Source organism: Ischnura elegans, chromosome 2, assembly GCF_921293095.1.
Source record: "Ischnura elegans chromosome 2, ioIscEleg1.1, whole genome shotgun sequence".
In the NCBI taxonomy this organism is placed as follows: domain Eukaryota; kingdom Metazoa; phylum Arthropoda; class Insecta; order Odonata; family Coenagrionidae; genus Ischnura; species Ischnura elegans.
Genome location: NC_060247.1, coordinates 136,623,623 through 136,644,465, shown reverse-complemented (window position 1 = coordinate 136,644,465; position 20,843 = coordinate 136,623,623). Strand labels below are relative to the sequence as shown.

Genomic DNA, 20,843 nt, shown 5'->3' with positions numbered 1-20,843 from the left:
GGGATAATTGTTTCCATAAGAATCCCCTTCTTAAAGTGGAATTGTTTTACCTATTTGCTGACACGGAATGTTTCAAGTTTACTTGGATGTCTGCTCTAGCATTGTAGACGACGATCAGTGGCAAAAAAAAACCCTTGATTAATTTTAGAATTCAAATTGAATCAATGGTTAATCATTCGTAAATTCAGAGAAATGTTACTTAAGATCTCCAATTGTATTTTTCATATTGCGAACGTGCAATTATTGCCGTGGCAGGCATGAGGTTGAATGCAGCCCTAGGGAACAGGAGATTTTGTTGCACTTGGGCATGTTTACGGCATTACCAGTCAAGGCCAAACTGGAGAGGAATGGAATAGTAGAAGTGAAAGCAGACGGGGAAGTGGAAGTAGAGATGGCGTGAGTCATAGCCAGGCACTCCCCTGCATAGACAATATGCCTGAAGCCCTGGTTTCCTACAACCGCTACTGTGTGATGGCATAATTGCGTGCCCAGTGACTTCATGGGAGTTCCGTGCTCCTCTTTTCCAAGCATCGCGGTGCGGGACCAGTCTTGGTGATTACGGATCCGCGTCCCGCAGGTGTTGGATCCCGGGCAACTTATGCGAGACGCAACTACTCGGCAAGGTGCATGTCAGTGTAGTTTCCGACGTCGTGCAGTGATTTGAAGTGGACTCGTGCAAACCACTTTTCTAAATCCGTTACCTCGCAGCCACGGGTGCGTGGTTTTCAGAAACTAGGTATTATGTATCGCAGTAGGAATACGAGTACAATCACGTTATCACAGCGAAAAAGGCCGCGGTCGAGAGGACAAAGCTATCAACGATTCCAGAAAGCAATCTATAATAATAGACAATGTGGGTAATCAGTAATAGATTGTTTTATTTGCGTAAATTATGAAAATTATAAGAAATAAAATTAAAGATTGGATTATCTGTGATTTCCGATTATTTGAACCGCCTCTCCACTTTGCAAGCAAAACTCGCAAATGTCTTTAAGGAAAATAATATTTTTTCAAGCAAATAATTTTAAAAACTAATAAAGAGCTGTTACAGTTTCCTTAAAATGTTAATTTTGAGGTTTGAGTTTAGGGAAAAATTTTAAAAATGCGTTTGAATATATCCCCCCAATACATACTTTTACCACGGGCATTTTTGGAAAAAAAGGAGTGACTATATTCAGATGAATACAGTATGTATGAGTTGATCAATGTATTCAAACGTGAACTGGTTCTATAAGTATTTAAAAAGGAATATTTTCCATTCTGTTTACAAATTTATGCAGCCATGGGTGCAGCCAGCATGGGGCAGCTGCCCCCACTCCCCCCCCCCCCCCCCCCAGAAGCAAAACTCGCAAATGTCTTTAAGGAAAATAATATTTTTTCAAGCAAATAATTTTAAAAACTAATAAAGAGCTGTTACAGTTTCCTTAAAATGTTAATTTTGAGGTTTGAGTTTAGGGAAAAATTTTAAAAATGCGTTTGAATATATCCCCCCAATACATACTTTTACCACGGGCATTTTTGGAAAAAAAGGAGTGACTATATTCAGATGAATACAGTATGTATGAGTTGATCAATGTATTCAAACGTGAACTGGTTCTATAAGTATTTAAAAAGGAATATTTTCCATTCTGTTTACAAATTTATGCAGCCATGGGTGCAGCCAGCATGGGGCAGCTGCCCCCACTCCCCCCCCCCCCCCCCCAGAAGCAAAACTCGCAAATGTCTTTAAGGAAAATAATATTTTTTCAAGCAAAAAATTTTAAAAACTAATAAAGAGCTGTTACAGTTTCCTTAAAATGTTGATTTCAGTCACCTTTTCCATGCTTAAATCTTACCTACAACTTGAACAACCATGGCTTGCCCCTCCCTCCCTACTTTTGATCCTGGGTACGCCCTTGTTTGCAGCTATAAGTATTTGCAGGAATGTAGTCATGACATTTCCTGTATTTGTTTGCCAAAGAAATTAATGGGCAAATGAATGATTATTACTATTCCTATTTATTTTATGGTATGGTATTCTAATCAAATGCTGTGTGGTAAAAATGAGCACAATTTATTGTGCTGCCACCCTTTGTTCTGAGCACTGGTTGGCACATCTAGTTTATTTTTTATAAATACATCATCATAGTTTTCTTCTTTAGGGTGGTTTTATTCAATGAAATGTCATGTTGCCTTCATCTTCTGGCAGATCCAAGTGCGTGGCAATGGCAGTCGTGTGCTGGCTCAGATGACTCTGAATGCTTCGACGACATCTGTGCTGCTGCACAACCTGACGGCTGGTCAGTGGTACTCGACGCGTGTCGTGCCCTTCACGAGGATCGGGACGGGCCCCTTCTCCCCCCCTGTCTCGCTCCTCGTCGACCCTCGGATGGTGGCAACAGCCCCTGGCGACGGCAAGGAGGCTGCCGAGGGCATTGGGGAGGGGACAGGGGGGGGAGAGCAGAGTGGCGTGGTGCGTGAGACGTGGTTCCTGGTGCTCGTGGGTGCTGGTGTTGCTGGCAGCTTGGCTGTCCTCGTGGCGACCGTCTATTTGAAGAGGAGGCAGGCACTGAAGAAGGAGCTGGGACACCTGAGCGGTGAGTTGCCTTATGAATCTCTGTAATCCATCCATCACCACTGTGTGGTAAACTATTACGTCCAGTATTGCGGCTGAGGGCATCCTATTGGCTAAAATTTTGTATTTAAATGTTAGTTTAGTTTAAACAATTTCAAGATTGATATGCTTGAAAAAACATGTCTCGAGTTGTTAAGCTGCTTTAAGATCTCTGTCATCGAGGACATAATTTTTCTGGGCCTTCCAATAATGTGCGCATTGTAAAGTAATATTCATTCCCTTACGTTTGCATGACAATTTTGTGATGTCATGCCACAATATATCAAGAAATCTCTTTGTTCTAGGCCTAAAATTGAGTCTTGGCTTGAGTATAGGGCCTGAAAACAGTGGACTCACAAAATGTTGATCCATGAGCGTTGGCCACTTCTATCACTAGCCCACCAAGTTTAAACGAGATAAGGATTACTTTAGGACTTGCCTAAATGTCAGATTACGTGACAATTTCTTTGATCAAAATTCTGATCTACCTCTGTTTGACTTTGATGACAACAAACATTCTGTGATGCATTATGACTGATTATTGATGAAATACGATAAAACTACTGTTTAAAATGTACAACTGTTCATTAATTCAGATCAGAGATTTATCTAAGTGATTTCAAGATTATATGAACAAAAATCTGCCTTCAATGTTGAAAGTTGAGGTGATTTTTCTAACACACTTCCAGAGATCAGCTGTGTGCACCTGAGTAGTTGATATCCTGTAACTCGCCTCTTTCAAATGGTGACTTTTTTTCCCAAATTTTCCATATTTTGTGCTGTTCATGTAGTCACCGATATTTATAGATCTCATATTGGTATAATTTTCTAAGCATTGTACTAAAGAAACAGATAAATGTACACTTTATGACATTTCTTGGCACATATTCCAAAAAACTTAGCATTATCATAGACTTTAATCCAACATTAACATATGTGTTGCTTACTTAGGAATACAAATTATACAAAATATAAAGTAAAGCCTTAGAGGATTATTTTGCATTTCATGGACTTAAAAGCACTAGTTTGCTAAAGAAGGTCGACCTTATTTTTGACATTTTTGGCATCACAGAGCCTTTTAAGGTATTGAACATCAATTTCCATTCAAACCATTATTCTTCCCAACATTCCTCTGATTACTTAATAATAATCTATATTCATTAATTCTTGGATCATTTTATTATTTGTATTCTTGATGGCAGTTGCTAAAGTATAATATTTCATACACTCAAACGTTTTTATCATCAAATTCTAAATATGTACTGAGACTGTGTACAACCTGAAGATACCACCAATAGATACATATTTGCATGGATAGAATATCTTTTATTGAGAAATAGAAGTGACCGGAACTCCAGAGGAAAAACATATGGAAAAACAATGAAATTCTTAAATCTCAAACTCAAATTTCACTCAAGATTCGAGATTTTTTTCAAATTATCGCTCGATCTTGCTCGACTAAAAAATCGTCACTTGCACAGCCCTATTCATATATAACGTGCATGAAGTTCTTCTTTTGTGACCCATTATGTCGGCAAAAGATGATAAAGTAATACAAATGTGAGGAAATAAGATCAGGTGGTCACTCAATGAACTCATTATTTTGCAGTAAAGTTCTGCTACAAAGCTGGCCTACAATTCTAAATCAATGTCGTAAAATGTGTTTGTTAAATTTTCGATAATCCGTCCTTTTCAATGTTGAATATGTTGGATTATCATGTTTGTGCGTGTGTCACTAAAACTCCTTTCAGTTCCAGTGGTGAATGCGAATGACATCGCACAGCTCAACCTGATGCATGGCAAGGAGACCCTGTGGATTGACCGTGGATGGCGCCTCGCCGATTGTGGTGCTGGGGGAGGGGGAGGAGGCCAATTGCCAGGCGATACCGACTACCTTGGCGTGGAGGAGAAGGAGGGGCCACCTGGAGCCCTCGGCCTGCCTGTCACTGCCGAGACGGGCCTTCTTGACTGTCGACCGTGTAATGATCCCGGGTCATCGGGCACGGCCACCACAGACTATGCAGAGGTCGACACGAGAAACCTGACGACGTTTTATGGGAGGAGGGAGCCAGGGGTTGGCGGTCACTCGGAGCCACCAGCGCCGTACGCCACCACCACGCTGCTCGGCTCTGTTTCCCACTGTGGGGAGCGAGGGACTGGAGGCTGCCAGGTACACCCAGAATGATGGACATCCCTTCTAATGTGGGGTGCTGGCCATCAATCATTTACGAACAATATTATATATTGTGATTCCGTGCCATTCACCCTCTTGCCTTTGATCTTGGATTCGACTTTCCTGTGGTCTATGTTTGCATAGGAATTTTTAAACTCTCATCAATCTTCTGTTTTACATCCATTACATATTATGTTCTCCAAATTACTCATCCTAGGCCTTCCGTTGCCATTTTACTTTTCCACTTGACCCTCAACCAATTTTTTCATTGCACTGTTAGTTTCATGATATGGCTGATTAAATTGCCCCATCAGCTTCCCAAGGTTTTCAAAAGACTTCCCTGCTACTCTTCTTAAGACTTCCTCATGTCACCCACAATCTATCCATTTGTTTTTTCAACTATCTATTGTGACCACAGTTTTCAAGTCTTGACTGTAATGCTGCTGTCATTGCTCACTGCTATTATAAACATGTAAACATGTGAATCAAAATGAATTGCTTCCTTACCTCAAGGTTTAAAGTCCCCTTTGTTAATTGAGAGACTCCTCTTTTGAAAGAATGCATGCTCTCCTTACTTGGGCTATTTTAATTGCTATGTATTACCATTTTATGTATGTACTTTGCTAAGACCAGTTAATGGTTCAATGATTTATTACTGATATTCAACTCTTTAACCCTCCAGGCAACTTCATGTAGAACAACATAGCTTCTCACAAAATTTGGTCATACCTTATATTACATAATTCTGAAGGTGATTTTTATTTAATATAAAAGGCTATTTGTTGACACTTTCAATGCCAGTTGAAAATTATCTTAATTTGGTCTTTGGCAATCTCTGGATGAAGTGGTTCATGAATTGTCTTTAAAAAATTCCTCATCTTTTGTCCAGCAAAAGATTACTTAGTTCAGTCAAGGCCGTATAAGAACTGCATTTGGTATGAAATTTTGCATGTTTGGCATAAGGTATGAAATCATTGCAGGTTTGACTTGGCGGAAATGTGATGTATCCATGATAAAATATTTACTTGAAATGGTGATTTCTACAGTGTGAATTAAAATTCCCCTGTCAACCATGGTTTCGACATTCTAACAACCTCAAAGGTTTGACCTAAAAAATGACATAGAATGTCGAAACCATGGTCAGTAGTGGAGTTTTATATTAAAGTGTAGGAATTACCATTTCTAGTTAATATTTTATCATGGAAGCTTCATTTTAGTTGTAACATTTATACTGTGTTTTTTATCACCAACGTAATAGGTAAATTAAAACATATTCAATATATTTCTGGTCTGAATGCTTGAGGTGGATTTAATGTTTCTAGCGGTCCCGTAAAGCATTTAACTTCTACGTATGATTGTGTCTGCAGGATAGCGGAATGCCCTTCTCGGAGATGGGTCGGTCAGACACACATCACTCTGGCTCGAGCGATTCCTATTCAAAGACGAGTCAGTCGTGTTCGGACGCCAACAACGATCAGCACAGTCATCAGGGTGCAAGGGCAGGGAGTCCGTCCTGTGGACCCTCCGGTCCCTCTTGCATTGGTAATTCATGTGTTTGCTGCTTGCATCTGCATCATGCTTTCTTGAATGTACATTTTTTGTGATTTGTGAAAAATTCAGAAGGCTATAACAAAAGTGTTTGGATGTATACTTCCAAAACAAGAAAATCAGAGCACTAATAGCTTTCAAATGGAGAGTAAATGAAGGGTTAAAATATTCTAACTAATCCTTGGGGATACTGAACATTTTAGTAATTTCCTAAGATTGAAAAATGAAAATCTTGGAATGGTGGTATCTTCATGTAAGATTTTTTTCCAAGCGACCCTAAAGAAACAGTTGAATGCATAAATCATCCTGAATGGGTTGAGAAGTCAATTTCAAAAAATACAATCTGATCTTCACTGTAATTCATTACTTTTTCAACCAAAATTCTCTCACTTGTGCATAGTGTCAGGCATCGGCTTGTCTACATCGGGTGCTGTGGCCCTCTTAAAGCCATGGTCTCCTCAAGCAGGATTTCTTCATCATTTCATGGCATGAGAGATTTTTTTAATCTTGGTTTTAGAGAGTTTATTTGAGTGAGATGCTCATGCTCACAATCTGCTTGCAGACGATCACCGCTCTCGTCAGCCGAGGGGCTGCCCTGAGGAGTGGTACCTGCGTGGCATGGGGGCGCCTCGGTGGGGCCCTCCCTCTGGAGGCGCCTCCCTCCCTAACTGGTCTGAGTTCCTGCCGCCTCCTCCCGACCACCCCCCACCCTCTGGCACCGTGTCCACGTGTGGAATGCCAGCCGCAAACCACCCCTCAAGCCATCCTGCCACTCGGGTACGTACCAACTAAACGGACACATTCCACACTTTCCATAGCGAAACTTGTTCACCAAGTTTTTATTTGCGATGTAAGCCAGTTGCCTTGGTAAGACATGGAATGAATCCCTTCAGGCTTTCACCGTGGATTTTTCTGGAGTAACCACCTACATCTACTGTTCCATCCTCCAACAATTCGGCAACTGGTCTCTGTTGTTGTTGCGAGGGAACTTAGTATCCTGCAAGCAGTATTGCATGCTTACATATTGTGGTTCTGCTTGTCAAGTGGGCCAGATGTGGAAACTGATCTTGAAGGTGAATAGACAAGTAAGAGCCAATTAGGGAATAACTATGCTTCACCAGGAGAATCTAGATACATTACCATTGTCACCTGTCCTATGCAAATCTCCAATCAGTAAATCTTTAAACATCTGCATAATATGCTGCTTTACAACCTGCAATACGGACTCCATGTAAATCATCCATGGTCTACCTCTGCCGTTTCCCCTTCCATCTGTATGGAAAAAATATTTTTTATGTTGATGAATATTTCCTTTTTTAATTATTATCTATCTTCATGTATTTGGAAATAGGTAAATAGAAATTTTTTTAATCTACCAACTTGTCAACTTTCTCTAAATTTATTTTTGCAGCATGAGGGCTATTAGAAAGTTAAATACGGGATAACAATTAAAGGAGCAAGCAACTAAAACAATGAAAAAAACAATAAATATGCATGATTAAAATAATTTATTGGAAGATACTGCTACAGAAATATTTAAATATTTTAATTTTATTTATTTATTTATTTAAGTACTTTAATTAGTATACTAATTAGAGATGCACGGATCCAGGATTTTTTTCGGATCTGGATTGGGTCCTTGAATTTGGGAGCCGGATCTTCAGATATTTTTGGATCCAAATGCGTTTTAAAATTACTGCTATAAAACGAAGTAATTATACAAGTTTCTTCTGGGTACATACAATCAAAGGAATACTTTTTAAATTTACATACACATTTTTATATTTTTACTGATTAAAAATCATTTTTATAAGCTTACAAATTATTTTTTAAAAAAGATAAAATCTTTGCGCGCTCTGGATCTAAACTGTTACGCTTGCATTTGGAAATGAAAATTAGTTTTCAATCTTCGGATAAACTATTGACTGAATTTTAATATTCCTCATATATCAGTTTCCCTGAATTTTGTCACTTTCTCATCGCATGCTGACTTGTGTTTCTCCTGCAAACGCTTCAGTTGTCGTGAGGTGGATTTTGCACTTCCTCGCGATAGTGTCACGTCACAGTACACGCACATGGTTCTCTTTATGTCAATAAAAATGTTTCTACACAATGAAAGACATTTTTATCGGTATATCATTAAATTAATTAAATAACGAAGTTTGTATGAACGTCTCTTTTAGGAATCATCGAAAGGAAAAAAAAACATACTTTGTCAAAATTTCTTGTCTCTTCAATCTCTCACAGTTATAAGCTTCAGAGTCAAGTGTATGATACACCTGATTAAATTATAAGTCCTTGATATACGAAGAAGATGCATTCCGAGACCTAGTGCTCGTAAGTTGATGAACCTATACAAGGCATCGAAGAGAGTGGTTATCCTGAAGAAATTAGCACTGCATCACAATCGTGCATTAATTCATGATTGTGACGAACTGATCTAGGTTGCAACGTAATCGGAGCCGAAAAAAAATCGCTGTCCGCGGGGAAAAGAATGGGCGAAATGCTGAACAGTTCCTCACTTCACACCAAGTGAAATGATACTTTGTTCAGATTATGCTCAAAGTGCAAGTTCCTCTACCCCACGTTGTGTCCCATCGGCAAACTCCAAAGGCGCCAAATGTGAAATTTTGGGCACGTTTGAATTTTTCGAATGTTTGTATCTCTGAAAGTTCGTAAATCCAATGTGCATCAATGCAGGAAAACGATACTTTGGGGAACGATAGGTTCAGGAAAAAAATTAAATTGTCTTTATGGAACTTTATTTGGGACCAGGAACGGCGAACTATGAATGCCAGAAAACGATCAAAGCGGGAACGATAGATCGGGGTTCCACTGTATATAGGTACCTTTTTATTTATACATTCATCAAGTGAAATAGAAGAAAAAACGTACGTTTAATATGCTTTGCACAATTCTAGTATTTGAGGTATGTATTTGAAATTCAAGATATTCAAATATTCGAGCAATGATTTAATATTCGAATTCGATATTTGAGTTCAAGAAATTTGCTATTCGACCTATCTCTAGATTAAATACATTGTACCAATCTTCCAGCCGCAAGAGATTTACAAAATCATGAATATTAGAACTCTTGAAAGGTCAAGTGACATACACTTCAAAGGGAATTTTGACATTCATTGGGAAAGTAGCAACAACTGGGTAGTGGTTAGAAATATCAATGGAGGTTGTCTTAATTGTTACTTCATCATCATCAAAGTTAGAAATTAACTCTTCAAGTGAGGTAGAAGAATGTGAATTTATGCGGGTGGGTTTCTTATTATATACTCACAAGTTATGTGATTGAATAATGTTCAGAAAATCAGTTCCATCAGCACTGTTAGAAAACATATAAATGTTAAGATCACCAGCAATAATTATCATACCACTGGGATACGGCTGCTATTCTGGATAAGCGTTGCAAAAAATAGCATATGCTATTCTTCGGGTCATTATTGCAACGACCCCGTATTCTGAATGACGTGTAGTAATAATTTTGTTCGGAATAGCATCATGCTATTCCTTGCGCGAGCTATTTGGAAGCTCCGCCCCTTCCCGTATGAAAAACTTTCTGAACAGTTTGCGCAACCAATGGGGGAGAATATATTTTATATATTTTTCTGTATTTTATGGAATATTGACTTGCAATTTCAAATAATTGCTTCATTTGCATTTAAAAATTATATTAAAACGTGGATTTATATAATACGCTTTAAAAATCTCGTTTAGGAAATCAGCTGATTGTTGTTGTTTTGATAATATCACAATGGCTTCAGACAGGTGGGTTAGGTCATAATTTTACTGTTATAATGATGATTTATCGGGCATAAATATTGAATCATTTACCTATATCCGATCGGTCCTTTATCGTGAGATATATGTTATGCGAAATAATCATTGAAAGCTAAATATGTTTGATTTTCTTCGTAATTGTCTTAGGCTTCGAAGTCTGTCTGTTCGTTGCATGTCAAAATAAATATGTACCAACTTTTATTGCTTTGATCGTGACGATATAGCTTTACTGTATGGACTAGGAGCTTTCGTTTTTAATACTAACTTTATATTATATGACTCCCTAATTTCAGTATTCAATCTCTGTTTAGGAACTGAAGTAGGTGGAAACGTCACAGCTGTGCTTTCATGTATTACGATGGAATAGTATCGATATTTCAGCTGCAGATTTGGAAAAAGCAGAGGGAGGTGATGGTGAATTTGAGGATGATGGAACAGCTGTGAAAAAGTGAATCTAGCGATAGTGAATCGTGTGGAAAGTGCTGTTGTGTCAGTTATCATTGTTTTCGTATCAGCTGATTTTAATGTGTAACTGAAATTTTTATAGACCCTGAACTGTGCCGATATACTGAAAATTAATTGTGTGAATAACTTGCTTGGCTATAGAGGAAACAATTTGTATTGAATTCCACATGATATGTATTGCGTTTATGATGTACATGAATATTCCATTAAACGTTTGTGGTGAATCATATTTGTTCGGAAACTTTATTGGTGTTCGGAGAAATCCTTTGTTTTCAAGCAAGTAATTCAAGTCGACTGCCCCTGTTATAATTTAGTAAATTTTAAGTTTTAATTGTAGAAGGTAGCGAATAGTGGGGAAAATAATTTCGACGCGTTGCATATATTTGTATATACTGTCCAACTGAGGAAATGAACGGCTGATCAAAGTATATGGTATTATTATGGTAATATATGGTTTTCATTGAAAGCTATAACAATTATTATATTTGGCGAGTTAGTGTGTTAACACAAGCTTGAAATTTTTCAAGAATAGACCTCATAGCCTACATTGAGGATATTTTTAGTAGCAAGTCAAGTGATGAAATAAAATTATGAGTTGTACATATGAGTAAAACGCGGAAAATTTGGGCTAATCGTAGTAATTCTTGGCATTAATTGTTATTGTTTTCGTACTGTCGATGAAGCAAGCTTGTGCTTCATATATTAAGCTCGAATGTTAATTTCTAACCAATTCACTTAACTAGTTAAATATTCATCACTTATGCTACTATTATTTAATTAAAATAAAGCAGATATCATTTTATTTTTGGCTATTATTCCATTTTTCAATACTGATTATGTTACTTTAACCTCAGAAAAACAATCCGACATCGCAATGCGCACGTTTTCAGGGTTGCAATACCGAATAGCTCGGTCTCGAAGACCGCGTAATATTATAGCAAGCCTACCGGTTGCAATACGCCGTTCAGAATAGTGAATTGCTACGGGCCTATGCTATTCTGAGAATTACGTCTTCCGGTGTAGTAAAAACACGAATTGCAACCGTTCTGAATACCAAATAGCATAGGCGTTGCAATACGCTATATTATAGCAACATCGGTTGCAATATCGAAGAATAGCATAATGCAATTCCATCCAGAATAGCAGCCATAGCAACTATAACTTCTGAAAGACTCACAAATTTGTCCAAAAAAAAGGGAAGTTTCCCATAGGTGACCTGTATAAGAAACAGAGGGTCACAGAAAATTTGTTATTAACTACATTGATCACTGAGCATTCAAAATTGCGTTCATCTAGCAAATGTTTATAAGGAACAACATTAACAGAGTACTCAAATACATCCTTAGAAAGCAGCATGACACCACCATTTTTGTAGTTAGTTCGGCAGAACACATCAAGAGCCCTGCAACCAGCAAGTTGAAAGGATGGTAACTCCTGGTTTACCAGCCAATGTTCACATAAACGCAGAAAATCAGGTTGATAGTGGTCTAGCAGTAATTCCAATTCAGAAATTTTGTTCCTGACACATTGAATATTTACATACATGATATTAAAAGGGGCAGTCCTCCCAAATTTTTCACTGTCTAGTATCATTGTCTTTTTCACATTTTTTTGAGGTTCTCCTACTGATGTGGAGGCCTTGCTGTTCTTTCGCGTGACCATGCGATTTACCTCGGCGGAAGTGGCATCAATTGATAGCGAGTTGAAAGTAAAAGTCGCTAAAATACGTGATGTCAACAGCAACATCAGAAACTTGTAGGATATTGTTCCTCAATGAGACTTTGGGGGAGGAGTAGTTTTGAGGGAAATGCAATGGCCTGACAGCCACATTCTCTGGCCAGAGAGATTCACTAAGGAGTAAGCTTTTGCACGATTCCACTGCAGAAACACGGAAGGAAGCGCAGTTACCCTTCGCTTCGAGTTTTACCACTTTTAGGTACATAGCTTTTCCGATCCTTTCAGAAAAGATCTTATTTCGTCCTCCGCAGTGGACATCGGTTGGACTTTCCACACATGAATATGGCATTTTTTTGCAGTACCCTGAAACGGACAGTCTCTAACGTCCTTGGCCTTTCCATGTATGGTTTTACGGTGCTTGGTTTGCGAGTGCTTCACTTCTATAAAACCATCATCGGCGTTCTCGTCACTGAACGGTGATTTAGAATTATTAAACAACGTATCTTTCAACAACAATCTTTCGAAGAAGACTCAGAACTAGGGAGCACAGATAACGTGTATGTTTGTAATTTGTGACTATCACTAGCCACGTTGTTTTCATCTTGTGGGTCGGATATGGCAACTTTACTGGCAACATTATTCCCTGCCTCTACAAAGGTAACTTTTTTGCCAATGGCACTGAGTGAGATAATTGCATCCGTTGTGGTTCAGAGTCCAATGTAGGTCTCGTGGTCATCATGAATACAGCTAAATCACTTTTTAATATTTCAATATCGGCCACCGTTTTGGACAGAGAGACCTTGGACAGGTGACAATGTAAACACTTCCAAAAAATGTCTCTATTGTCTTTTAGAGCTCGAAAACATAAATCGGTCAGTTTCGGACATTTAAAATGAAAAATATACGAGCAAATATTGCAATTAACTGTTTGGTCCAGTTGTTTGACAACTTTATCGCAGGAGCCACAGAGAACCTCATTGCCATTATGTGCCATTTTGAAAAACATTTTGCACAAAATAAAGTTAGCTGTTTGTTAGAAAATTGAAAAATGTAAGGAAAGTGAGTGGAGGAGGGGTTCGGTTTACGTTTAGCCTTGCTTAAATGAGGTTGGAGCAATGTCAAAAATGTGCTTACCTAATATTATTTGAATGTTTTCTGTTCATTAATTGCTTGCCCAATTGGTTATTTCTACATTTTAGATGCAGTCATCAGACCCGTCTGCTCTGTGTGGGGGGTCCCTGTCAGGGGGGCCCCCTGGCGGGCGCCCATCGCTGGGAGACGCCTCAAACCGTGGTGCCCCTGCTCCTCCCACAAGGGGAGGGCCATCTAACCGCGGTTCGCGCACGCGCCGCAACGGGGGACGCCGTGAGACCCCCTCGCACCATCCGCCTCCCATCCCTCGCTTTCCGCCCGGCTTCAGCACGAGCGGACGCTCATCCTCGCCACGCAGCGACTGTGCCAGCCCCACAGACCACCACTACCGAGCGCCCTCGGACCACCTGCGTGGGGGAGGGGGGCACTGCCGTGAGGAGGGACACTCGTCGCCCTCTTCGTCATCGTCGTGCTGCGGGGGCGAGACGACGGGGCCCGGCTCCTGCTCGTGCAGCGAGGGGGAAGGGGTGGGGGCGGGGCAGCTGGCCGACGACTCGGTGTCCGCGTTCTACGCAGATGTGGAGTTTGCCCCGATGATAGTGATGCAGGCTAGGCCAGGGGACCCAGGGCTAGAGGTAAGAGAGCTGTGATTTCAAAAGGTGGGAAGGAATGGGGAACAGATCCCATCGGAAATCATTGCCAACATTCCGTTGGTCGTTTCTTAAAATATCCATGTCATCATAATATAGGATGCAGGCAATGTTGGGAAACAAAATGAATGCATGTAGAATTCTTCCTTGTATTTTGCATTTGTAGAACATATTATAAGGTATTTCTGTTTGTTGAAAGCAGAATATAATGACTTAACATTTTTCATCAAATACTTGAGGGAAAAACATGTGTGTAAAAGATTAGCTCAAAGACATGGGAGAGGCATGCCCTGAGTGGTGTCTTTGCATTGCAGGGGTCGCCACTGTGCTGCTCTTCACACCAAGGGGATTGGGGGCCATCTCGACCGCACAGCCACCAGAGGGGAGGCCAGCCCCCCTCTCCCTATGGCAACGACTCCGTCTACGGTCGTGGCAACAACGGAAGCAGCTCCCAGGGCTCCCTGCGTGGTGGACGACATACGAGCAGTTCCCCCCTCCATCCATCAATGCCTCTCTGTGGGTCACTCCGAGGTCAGTGCCTACACATTGGATAAAAGAAAAAGGAGCAGGCGAAATGTAGTACAATGACATTCTATAAGTATTAAAAGAAAATATGAAGAGATGGCAATTTTCCACAGGTTTATTTATAGTATGACGTATTTCAACCGTTAGGTCATTATCAAGTACAATTACTGTACTTTACTGTACTGTCGTACTTTAAATAAACCTGTAGAAATTGCCATCTCTATTCTCTTTTAATACCTATTCATTGGCTTCACAGTGAATCCTTTAACTTTTGTTCAATATGCATTTCAGATGTTTTACTCCTATAGATGAGTAGCACATAATCCTTACAAATCAGTGATAGACACTTGGGGGCCATAGGTGAACACCACAGTTCATCGTTGCTACTTATAAAATTTGGATTTAATGATGCACACCCAAGCATGGGCTTTTTATGTTGTTATTGCATCACAAATGTTTGAAGATTCCCTCAAAACATGGAATTGAAGCGTTTCACCAACAAATTGTTGCACAAGTAGCATAGTGATATCTTTTTTTTTTCGTCACTAATCAGCCACAAAAAGATCCCTGCTGATATTACTTATGCATCTAAGATGATAATACTTGCACATGCATATTAAATCACCTAAGTAATATTTAACAGTTCTCAATAATTTGATCTAAAATAGTTTTCACTGGTGATACAATTTAAATGCCCAAGATAAGAAATTATTTTATCGTCAATTTGTGATAACTTTTTTGGGAAGCTGCTATGAAATACTGGCCAAACTTTGGCCATTTAATATTTCTTCACCAGAAGATATTTGATTGGTATCAATTTTTTATCAAATCAGCAATATTTAATTGTTGATACCGACTGAGAGTTATGTTTGTATTGGCATTATTTCCTTCATCATTTGAAGTATTTTGATTTAATATTGGAAGTAATATTTAAATGGCTTTTATTTCACCTAAGGAATGATGATGTGAAAGTCATGATGGTCATATAAAATTGATATGTATATTTTTGACATAAAAATTACTTAGAATGATGTGTGGGTAAATCCAAGGAAAAATTCGTGTGGCTTCATTTGATATTATACATGCTTCCGCAACTATAAAGGATGATTCATTAATTTTGAATATGAAGTGTATGCAACGAGATAATTAGTTCTTCCCATATCTTCTGCCCTATCTCTCATTATTGATATGTGGTTTTTATATGTTTATTATCAAAAATCAACAATCCAAAGATTTTTTCTATTCACTAGACCCTTGAAGCTCAGAGTAACTAAAAGTGCTCCAGAAACAAGTGACTTTGTACGCAGTCCCGCACACAGGTGCAAAGGTAAATACACCATTGGCTGAAGTTCGCCATGACTAAAAAATATTTGACTTAGCCGGGATTCGAACCCGGATTTCCCGGTTGCCGGTCAGGTGTGTTGGCCAGTTCCACCACCAAGCCATCTTCTCAGAGTGAACTTCGGGATGGGTTTTTCCGAACGAGATGCTGATGTCACAAATCCTCACTGTGGCACATATGGCGAGGATCGTGCTTACTAAGCCACCATATCGGAGTGAAAATCCTCTATTTTTGTCGCTGGTTGGCGACAAAAATAGGGGATTGTTGTCACTTGTTTCTTCAGTGCTTTGAAATTCGTCGTCGTAGACCAGCTACAAAATAAGGTTTTTTCACCCTTACTAATGTTGGTGCTTTAAACTTTAAATGTGTACCACTGAGGCTTGGTAAGAGTAATTTAGTGTTTTTTCATATGTGTGCCTGTTAGGCATATTGCTCCTGAACTCGGCTTTTCCAATATTGACAGAATACAAGAGGGGGACTAAAAATAACCGGACACAATTTTTTTTAAATTCAAATTTTAATTTTTTGTCTTACAAACATTAGTCACTTTTGAAATACTCTCCAATTACACTGACACATTGGTTAAAAAGTTTTTCCAGTACACAAAATACATTTGGTACTCGTTGTTTCCGATGCCATTGCAGTGCCGCCTTCGAATTTCTTTTCGTCTCCATAATGTGACCAAAACATTTCCCTATCACTACCATTTTCATCCGATTGAACAAAAGGAAATCAAAAGGTGCAAGATCTGGGAAGTAGGGTGGGTGAGGAAGCAGAATCCTGCAATTTTTTACCAAAAACTCAAATTGCGGCTAGTAGCAACACGTGCCACTTTTGGTCAGGAGTCAACAAGCAGGAGATGAATTTCGCCGCAATTCATCTCAATTGCTAATCTTTGCCCAAAATTCCCTGAAATAAACTCCACGAATGACCTGATTGATCAGCAAGTTGGTCCATTCATACGTACATACGCCTCTTATCTTGGTGCACAAGGGTATGAGTTTTTTTTCCACATTTTCATCAGTTCTGAACCTGGAAGGCCTGTCTGAGCGTTGAATGTCTTCAATTCACATGTTGCCTCGTTTGAATTGCAAATACCACTCATGCACTTGAGTTATTCTTTGAGGAATCTTTTTGACTCAATTTTACGGAGCAGAGAACAACATTTCAACGCTGCACAATGATCTCGAATATCAGCCATTTCAGAAATCGAAGGGGTCAAAAAACTGTTTGAATCGTGCTCAGCGACTTCCGTCCGGTGATCTTTGGCTCCCCACCCCCCACATCGTCTTGTACATAGCTCATTCTTGGCCTTCCTTACCTTACAATTTTCCTTCAATGAGTGGCTACTACTACTGCCTCATGAAGTGGCCCATGTACTTGTCCTTTCTTCTCCTTAGGGTTTATTTGAGGGCCTTTATTTTATCCTCTTCTCTCAAAGACTTCCTCATCTCTAACTCAATCGATCCATTCAATCTTCAATCATTCTTCTTTAGCTCCACATTTTGAATGCTTCCACTCTTGACTTAGGTATCTGCTGCTACCAACGCCATTGTCTTAGAGAAACATGCCCAGGATTTCTTTCTGAGTGGGCACAAGCAAGGCCATATCCAGGTTTTTGTTCTGGTGGGGCACAAGGATACCTTGTGATACAAAATGAACGCAATGATAATGGGACCGTATTAAAAATCTTGCATATTTTTTAAGGGTCTGGGGGGCGGGAGGGGGTACGTTCCCCCGTGTCCCAACCCCTAGATCCACCTAGGTAGAATCTGATGAATCATTGTTCATGTTGCTAATGAAAATTCTAATGCACCCTCAGATGATGTACCAGCGTACTCACGGCCTACGCATCCCGGATCATGGTCATCAAATCAAAGGATAGGCAGCAATGACTGTGTGGAAGCATCTCCCAACAAAGGTGCTTCATTTCTTCAATCGCTGGACCACTGAGTGCACGACTGTTGGGATGCTGTGGTCATGGATGCTCTTGCCTTAACCTTGGCTCCCGAAATGTGCAAAACATTTGCCAGAGGTGCATATCACCTGAGCCAAGACTGCCTAAACTGCAATAAGCACTGAACTTGCTGACGTATCCCAGTCTTTCTTCTCTGAGTGCTTGACTACCGTGAGTTGTAACAACTGTGTGTATGCAATTATGAAGTGAGTGCTGGAAGAAGATTGAGATCGGCGGAACAGTGAACACTCATTTTTTGTTACAAAGATTTTTGTGTTGGTGTGGTGCTTCTAATTTGATAGGAGCACATATTTTATTTTAAATTTTTATGGCCTACCAATGGCAGTGAAAAGGAACAATTTTTGACAAACTCTGGTCAGTTGTCAGATAGCCCTGTACCAATATCCTTTGGTATTAACACATCCATATCATCATCCTTGTACCTATAGTGAGTGGATTTTTCATATTCCCAGTGGCCAACACCCATCTCAGTGTGCAACATCTTTGGAGTATTTTGGGGGATAATTTTATGAATGGCACATGTATCCCTTCCAAAATGGACATGATTTTCACAAAAGAATAATTATTTTGTATTTTGAACAAAATGCTGTATAAAATCTTGTATTATAGTCAGATGTTGTTGAACACGGTTGATGCATATCTGAACTTACTTAGTTGATAAGTTGAGGTAGGAATCTGATGCTAGCTCAAAGAGTGTTTTGTAAATATAAATGTGAAATAATAAGCTCCGTATGTGGCATGAATGGCTGTATGTCTACATTAACCACTTGAAAATTGATTTAAGCAAATGGCATAATACTCATGATCATAAGAACGCATTTCAGGCCGATAACTTCTCCAGATATGAAATCTTTTGTGGTATTTATTTGAGTTTTTCAAAAATATCGACTTGCTGTGAATAAATATTACTAAGGGCATTTAGGAAACTATACTATAGTAAAAGTGAAGTTTTTATTGACAAACTTATTAAAAAACAAAATAGCTTTACGATGATAAATCTTTGATTGGGAACTTGGAATGCCCAGAGAGTAGACTGCTTGCCGACATTTATTGATTTCAAACTACAAAATGTAGAGAAAGAGTTGTGACCGAAGTTATTTCTTGCATATGACGTCGAGGTTGTGCATTTGGTCACGTACGTATAGGATCAGTAGGCTTAATTAAGCTTTCCTCGACCTCGTGCAGCCATTGCTGTGGATTGACGGCCATGATATTTACCTCATACTTGTCCTGGGTGTTTGTGATATCTCTAGGAATTATAATTTGGAGAAATCATCAAAGAAAAATTGTGTTCATCAGTCTTAAATAATTTCCCGGGTTATCAAAATAAAGAAATGTGACGAATGATCTCAAGCTATAACAGATGTAAGAACTAGTGTCCACATTATTTTTTCTTTTCGACATTTTGAGAGCTTGGATTCATTTGAAAGTATGATATTGTAGCTCAGTTCCATGAATATTGTTTTTTCTTATGAAGGAAATCATCACTTCTAAAAATAATTTTGAAATTTACTTATTATTATTATTTAATGTAACGTGGATTGTTTGTCATTCCTCTCTTAACAACCTTTCAGTCTCTATAAGTTTTCCAAACTGCTCCCATTAACTTTATCATTGCATATGATTAGAGATGGACCAATTAAGACTGATCGTTATTTTCTTCTTATGGTCTAATGAGAATACTATAAATAGAGCCCTTTAGGTAAAGTGGGAATTCAGAAAGATTTCATACTTATTTTACATCTATAGATTTAAATTCTAATGGGAACCACCATTCCCTAGATGTTGGCTGATATTATGCATGGGGAGGGGCCAGGAAGTTTGGCTTGAAGGAACTAGGTGAGGGGGGGGGGGGGGGATCATGATCATGCCAGGGCCTCTGCTCCAACGGAAGCGTTTATCCCCTGAAAATTTTTCTTGCATTAAATCTTCTCCGAAAACCTTATTTCTGATGCAATTTTTCTATAATACTGACATTTTTTTATTTTTCCACCAGTCAAATTTTTGTTGGAGGAGCGGAAGATAGGAGCCCCTTTATCATATGCTTATGCTGATATCTATCTTTAAATATTATGAGACTTCACTCAAATTGAAATCCCTTGAGGTAATAATTTATTATCATTTTTCCATTTATTTAACTAATATCAATTTTAATTGGTTTATTAAGTAAGTATTATGTAAGTGCTGAGGGAATTGGTGAAAAAGTCTTCAGGAATCAGAAAATATATGTTCGCTGTGAACGCTATATTTTCTGTCAGGCTATATTTTTAGCTTTCCAAATTCTTTTAGCCTGTCAGCAGACAGTTTTATGCGTGAAGAATGTTTTCATAGTCCATATTTTTACAATGTAGGAATATGGCCCTCCCCCCAAATTGGTATCTTTACGCATGCTTAAATATTCTCCCTCTAAGACAACATCTTTGCACAAAATCTTTGTCTTTATTGGGTTCAAGCATAGGTAGTACTGAAACTATTGGACCATCTCTAATGCATGTGCAGTGAAATGTGTGCCCTGTATTACAATGTTTTCCTTGATTCAGGCTCTATGAGTGTCAATCAAAATGATTCTCAATTGTGTCTTAATTCCTAAGCTTGAATGCTCAGCATTATAATGACTATAATTTCTCTTGGAACCTTTTTTTCACTTTTTTATGAATAACTTATTGCTAAAATATGTAATACTACCTTTTACATTTGTGCTCTGGACTGATTACATCATCATCAGCTTCCGTATTATAATCTTGTCTACCAATTGCAAAATATGAAACATTTCATTGCAAAATAAATTTATGAAAGAAACATGTAAAGAACTTAATTGTCTTTTAGTTTTAGCTATCCTCAAGTACTGTGAGGAGAAAGTCGTGGTCACCCTATCACTGAATCATCTCAATACACACATGTTACAGATATGTAATTGCTGTTTGGGAAAAATTCCCTCTGACTGGAAATGGAACCATTGACCTTTGCCTTTCCTGGCTACTCTGTTGGCCACGATGCTATTCAAATTA

At 38.9% G+C, this 20,843-nt stretch overlaps 1 protein-coding gene across 3 annotated transcripts in view; it reads left to right on the top strand.

The window, feature by feature from the left end:
* LOC124154678 (roundabout homolog 2-like) overlaps window positions 1-20,634 on the top strand; it is a 541,903-nt gene extending 521,269 nt beyond the window's left edge. For 2 of the 3 annotated variants that reach the window (XM_046528550.1, XM_046528548.1), the window contains exons 11-17: window positions 2,189-2,576; window positions 4,345-4,763; window positions 6,134-6,308; window positions 6,877-7,091; window positions 13,448-13,975; window positions 14,305-14,521; window positions 17,680-20,634. In XM_046528550.1, the coding sequence (XP_046384506.1) occupies window positions 2,189-2,576; window positions 4,345-4,763; window positions 6,134-6,308; window positions 6,877-7,091; window positions 13,448-13,975; window positions 14,305-14,521; window positions 17,680-17,810 (2,073 nt within the window). In that variant the 3' untranslated portion in view covers window positions 17,811-20,634. The remainder of the gene's footprint in view (window positions 1-2,188; window positions 2,577-4,344; window positions 4,764-6,133; window positions 6,309-6,876; window positions 7,092-13,447; window positions 13,976-14,304; window positions 14,522-17,679) is intronic. The other variant, XM_046528549.1, reaches the window with a different exon arrangement.
* The last annotated feature ends 209 nt before the right edge of the window (window positions 20,635-20,843 follow it).